This window comes from Solea senegalensis, linkage group LG18 (genome assembly GCF_019176455.1).
Source record: "Solea senegalensis isolate Sse05_10M linkage group LG18, IFAPA_SoseM_1, whole genome shotgun sequence".
Taxonomy (NCBI): domain Eukaryota; kingdom Metazoa; phylum Chordata; class Actinopteri; order Pleuronectiformes; family Soleidae; genus Solea; species Solea senegalensis.
Window position 1 is genome coordinate 2,340,683 of NC_058041.1, and position 5,541 is coordinate 2,346,223.

The window sequence follows — 5,541 nt, forward strand, 5'->3', positions numbered from 1 at the left end:
CCCCCTCCCCGTCCTCCTCCTCCACATCATCCGCCTCCTCCTCCTCTTCCAGCCGCATACACTCCACTGACGTCTCACGCAAGCGTACTGAACAGGCCGCAGTATCATTTTCGGTGTCACGGTAGCGAACAGCTGCCGTAGGTTGTGTGTTTTCGAGCATATAAACAAAACAACAATATCCTCCCGGTGTTTGTGAGTCAGAGAAACGCTGGACTGAAGTCATCGAAGTTCAGGGTGAACTGTAACCGAGCTGTGAAATAGATCCATGTGGATCATGTGGTCTGGGGGGGGGAAAGTCACTTTTGATATTACATTTAAACCGGTGTTTTATTTCCCACAGTCCATATGGACAACGGAGAATCAACATTTGTCAGTAAACAGAAATTGTTCCATAGATGGAAGTGTAATGTTTTGGCGCCCCCATCTGACCAGTAATGGTATTGCTTAACCTCAGACTTGGAGTCAAAAATATGGCTCACATTTTACACTTTATTACCCGTGTTTATGTTTTATTGTCTTTCTTTATCTTATCCATGTCACAGGTTATATTTTCACAATTTCACAAGGTAAAAACAAAAGGTCAGATGGGTCTCGCTGAATTTAAATCAGCTGCTTTATCCAAAGGTACAGATACAGGAAAAAGTTTCTTATCACCAAACAATGAAATGTAAGAGGGAGACTATTATTTGTACACGAGTAAAAGAAAGATGACTGTGTAATGCAACAGAACAGGCAAACTCTTTTTCCATCATTGAGTTTTATTAATAATTGAAAGGCACTTGAATATGCATTTCATATGCAAAGAATGTAGTGTAAAATGATATCATGATACAGGTGTATACTATGTTTATTAGTATTAATAATCTATTATTATCTAAAACATGTAAGTGTGACAAATATATACAAATAAAAGAAATCACAAGGGTGCAAACACTGTCCATGTAGCATATCTGTGCTGCAGCCAGGTCCCCGGAGAACTCCTTTCTTTTCCATATTTACTTGTCTCTTTTCTTTTCAGATGACCAAACACCTGAAAGAAAACAAGAAAAGATAACGCGATAACACAATACTTCATTCTCAGTCATACTGTCTCTCCACATGGACCTCATAACTACGACCTCCTCCTACACACCTGGGTCAGGAGGAGAACAGGAGAGCCCATGTTCAGAGTTTAGCAGATTTAGAGGTGGCTATACCCAGCATCATGGAGACGTCATTGGCCGAGGTCAACCAAGACCCGCCGTCAGCCACCAGGATGGCTCCGGTCACATAGGAGGACACCCGGCTGGCGAGGAAGAGCGTGCAGTGGGCCATCTCTGTCTTGTTACCTGCTCGCTGCAAAGGAATGGAGTTGAAGTGACCGGCAGCCTCCCCTCTTGGGCCACCTACGATTTAAAGTGAACAAAAACAACTCCTTATTTTTTACGGTCATGCTATAATGTACATCTGTATATGAGCTTCAACTCAACAGTTATAGATTAGACACAATCCCTGTAAAACATGTTCATTCTTTTTTATTAAGGCACATAAAACAGAACATATGCTGTATGTTAATTGCATTGCTCCAAATGAATTATTAATTGCTCAGCCCTAGTTTGCATTAAGTTAGCATATGTATTATTTACCAGTTTAATGTCTATATGAATATATTTCTCTCTATCAGCTATTCCTACGGTGTATGTATACCTCTCATCTGCTTCTATGAGTCATTTATGTTTAATCACTTTAGTGAATGTTTAAATGTTCATTTTACCCAGTCTGCGGAATCCCTCTGTGCCAGAGACCGGACCTGGAGCCAGCGCATTGACCCTCACACCACTGGGCCCCCACTCCACAGCCAGGTGCTTGGTCATAGCATCTGGAGACGAAGGTCATCGTCAAATAACAAACATTCATTAGCAGCATGAACGTGCTACCTGGGTGTGGTAAAAAATGTAGTGTCTCAGGTTCAGTCAACTTGTCTAACATTTAAAAAAAAAATGCTCTCACCATTTGCAGCCTTAGCAGAGCCAGCGTGCACCTGGAGGCCCTGCCCCCGGTATCCAAGGGTTGCAGAGATGTTTACTATGTTTCCACCGTGATCCTGCACAGGGCAAATGACAGTGACACACAAAAAGGCCACGCTTTTCAATGTAAACAAATATCAAATGGCAACAAAAGCAGTGTTTTGGCAACAGAAGTTACACACAGGAGCTAAAATCACATTCAGCGGATCTTTAGTGCCATCTTTTGGTGATTAAGAGGAACTGCAGAATGTGACTCTTTCTCCTGTGATGAAGAGTGGCAAACAAATGACTTCAAGCTATGTCATGTGAAGTTAAGAAAATAAATACGACTGGTACTGTACCTTGAACCACTTCTCATAAACCACCTTGCTGGTGTTGAATGTACCCATCGTGTCAATCTCCATTACTGTCTTGAAAGCGTTGAATGAGAGTGCGGAGGCCGGGCAGAGGAAGTTTCCTGCAGCATCTGCCAAAAACAATATCACTGATGAGCAAAATAAAATAACAACCTCCCAACGCAAGGCACGCACACGAGTTGACATTCTGAATGCGTGATTTTTGACGACATCATTAAAAGTAAAAATGCATTATTTATGAAGTCCATAAATAGAGCATCGATTGCCACGCTTTTGAGACGACACCTAATCTTCTTGCAGTGACGTAACAGGGTGAAAGGATAGAAGACAAAGAGGCGTGCAGCATCAGAAAAGTTGATGATTAAACCAAAACCCTTCACACTTGACTTTGTTCAAAGTGCATTCCCACATACCCGCCGCTATAGACACCACGCGGCGTACAGCATGTGCACTTCTGTTAGCGACATGCATCGTAACAGAGGTAACTTACTATTAATAAGGACGTCAATGCGACCAAACTCTTTCAGAGTCTCATCCACTGCTGCAGAGATGCTCTCAGGCTGCCTCACGTCGATACAAAGGGGGAGACAGCGGCGTCCGGATGCAGCAGAGAGCTTTTGTGCTGCCTAGGAACACACACACACACACACACACACACACAAACACACACATTATTGTCATATATTACACAACACAAACATTGAGCTTGTTGGGCTGCAGCCATTAATCCATTACTGGATTAATCAAGCTAAAACAAGCTCTGATTTTGCAGCTTCCGTCTCTGAATCATATCATCATAACATCATTTTGAGCTTTGGGAAACAACATTTTCCATCAACTATGAGTAAACTCTCTGGTGTTGGTCTTTTATGGACGCTGTGCGAGGGGGAATCACCTCTTTAAGCTTGTCCAAGTTCCTACTGGCAATCACTGTGTCACAGCCATGCCTGAGAGATGCAGAGGAAACAAAGAGAACAACATGCTGTTGCACTGTGTCGATATAATGAAACAAACACTTGCATAGGTTAGTATCAAAAGGGAGAGACAGAGTGGAGTTAAGTAGGATAAAGGGTGAGAAAAGGAAACACAAGGTCAAAAAGATGATAGAGGTAAATGTCAAAGTCCACAAATCTGGCTGCCAGTGCTATAAATATCCAGCATACAAGGTCAGGTCAAACATATCACATGATATCATAATATTAGTCAAATTCACCCACATACAATCCCTTGAATATTTTAAAAACAGCACAGGAAAAAAAACATCATACATTCAACACTCAATGTTTCTTAGAAGGAGAAACAAACGCCTTCTCACCTCATGAAGATTTCAGCAATCCTGAGTCCAATTCCAGATCCACCGCCTGTGATGAAAGCAACTTGATCCCTGAAAATTAAAGTGCATAATCATTCCAGGTGACTTGCAACAGACAGATTATAAATAAAAAAAAAACAATTATGCACAAAAGCCAACAACACACCGCTGTGATTAATTAAATAAATCGATAAGAGTGAAGGAAAATGCTTCACTAATGCTCACTTTAGTAAATCTGGACTGAAGACGTGCGTGTATGCAGTCAGGCAGTCGTCCATATCCACATCTTCGGGCAGCGGCTCTCCGTTTCTCTGTGGCTCTGCCATCCTGGGAAATCATACAGTACATTTACAGTAATCTACGTCCAGAAACAGACTGGATTATGGATGCAAAATATATATGTTTGGATTTTTAGTTTCTTAAATTCAAAGAAAAGCTTGAAAGAGTCCAATTATTCCTATTTTACGTTGGTGTTTGTGTGCACATTCTGCAGCAACCAATTCAAAGTAAATCACAGTAACAGTGGCTGTAAATAAACGTTAATGATTGTGTGTTGTGATATACTGAGTGGATGAAAAGAGAATATAAGTCTAAATTTAACAAATAAATTTATCAACAGTATTTTCTGATAAAAGAATGAGATCAAATCAGAATATGCAATAATCAGATATCAGAATATAGATTCCTCATGTTATACATCTATGTCTTTTATTACTATGGATTATGGGTGTTTTTACAGCATTAGATGTGCAGCGTAATGTAGATGTAGATGTGAGTGATAGGGTTTTTATGTTGGTGGCTCATATTTGATGCTGTTTTTGTTACATTTTGGCCAAACTTGCTTCATTGTATCTGCACTACATGTCAACACATGAATATAAATAATGTATAAACTATTACAGGTCATACAGAAACTTAACTTTGGCAAATACACTTTTGATTACAACAAATGAAGCATACTTGACAGCAGTAATTATTATTATATTACAGCACTTAACCAAGTACAAAAATCAATCGTCTGATTAATTATATAAACATTGAATGATGCCGATTATTGATAATAGTGGGATTATGTTGTCCATGTACATTCACTGACGTGTCCAGCTGAACACACACACACACACAGACACACACACACACACACACACACACAGACACAGACACACACAGACACTCATCATAAAGCCAGTGTTTAGTTACTGTGTTACCTCTTTAGCTAACAGCTAGTTAGTGCAGTCAGGCTGTTGTCGTGTATTATTACCTGCTGAAGAAAACAAGCTAGGTTTTGTAGTCCTGGATTAAAAGAACACTGGTCCCGAGACTCGATCTGCACGCGACAGAAGTCCAAAGAAAGTGCATTTACGTTGACTTTACTCGTGTCTTTTGCCTGCAGAGGGGACCGTGTCTCGCTTCTTGCACCTTGACCCGAGCTTGTTTCAACATCGTGCGATGATGCATGATGGGAAATGGAGTGTTCATCCATGGCAACGAGGAAAAGTAATGTACTGACTGTGTGAGAGAATTAGTACTAAGTACATTTAGGAGGGTTTATTAATGAAAAGGCCACTAATACACACAAGTGTGTTTGTTATTATAAGTGTATAATTTTAGCCTTTTATATGTACTTCAGACAAGGACCTTGCTTTATGAAAGCAGCCATCTTGTGCTGCCATTGTTTCTACAGAAGCCCAAATGGACAAACCAGCCTGACATTTAAAATGAGAAAAACAAAAATAGAATCATATTTTCTCAACAAAATATGTCTTATGATGAAATTGGTAAATGGAAGCTACCAGAAAGCCACTGTCACATTTTATTGTATTTTATCTTGTTACAATGTTTTTTTTAAAAATTAAACCATTGACTT

At 40.0% G+C, this 5,541-nt stretch overlaps 1 protein-coding gene across 2 annotated transcripts; it reads right to left on the bottom strand.

Annotated features, from left to right (window-relative positions):
* Positions 1 to 738: 738 nt before the first annotated feature.
* decr2 (2,4-dienoyl CoA reductase 2, peroxisomal) lies at positions 739 to 5,110 on the bottom strand. Of its 2 annotated transcripts, none has more exons than XM_044013208.1 (10): positions 4,936 to 5,110; positions 3,900 to 4,001; positions 3,678 to 3,746; positions 3,258 to 3,309; positions 2,853 to 2,988; positions 2,348 to 2,472; positions 1,990 to 2,083; positions 1,754 to 1,858; positions 1,197 to 1,385; positions 739 to 1,030 (listed from the first exon to the last, which is right to left on the bottom strand). In XM_044013208.1, exons 2-10 carry the CDS (start codon positions 3,998 to 4,000, stop codon positions 996 to 998), a joined length of 906 nt encoding a protein of 301 aa, XP_043869143.1. In that variant the 5' UTR covers position 4,001; positions 4,936 to 5,110; the 3' UTR covers positions 739 to 995. The 2 variants fall into 2 exon arrangements, with proteins under 2 accessions (XP_043869143.1, XP_043869144.1); XM_044013209.1 differs by having other exon boundaries at positions 1,133 to 1,385.
* Positions 5,111 to 5,541: the final 431 nt, after the last annotated feature.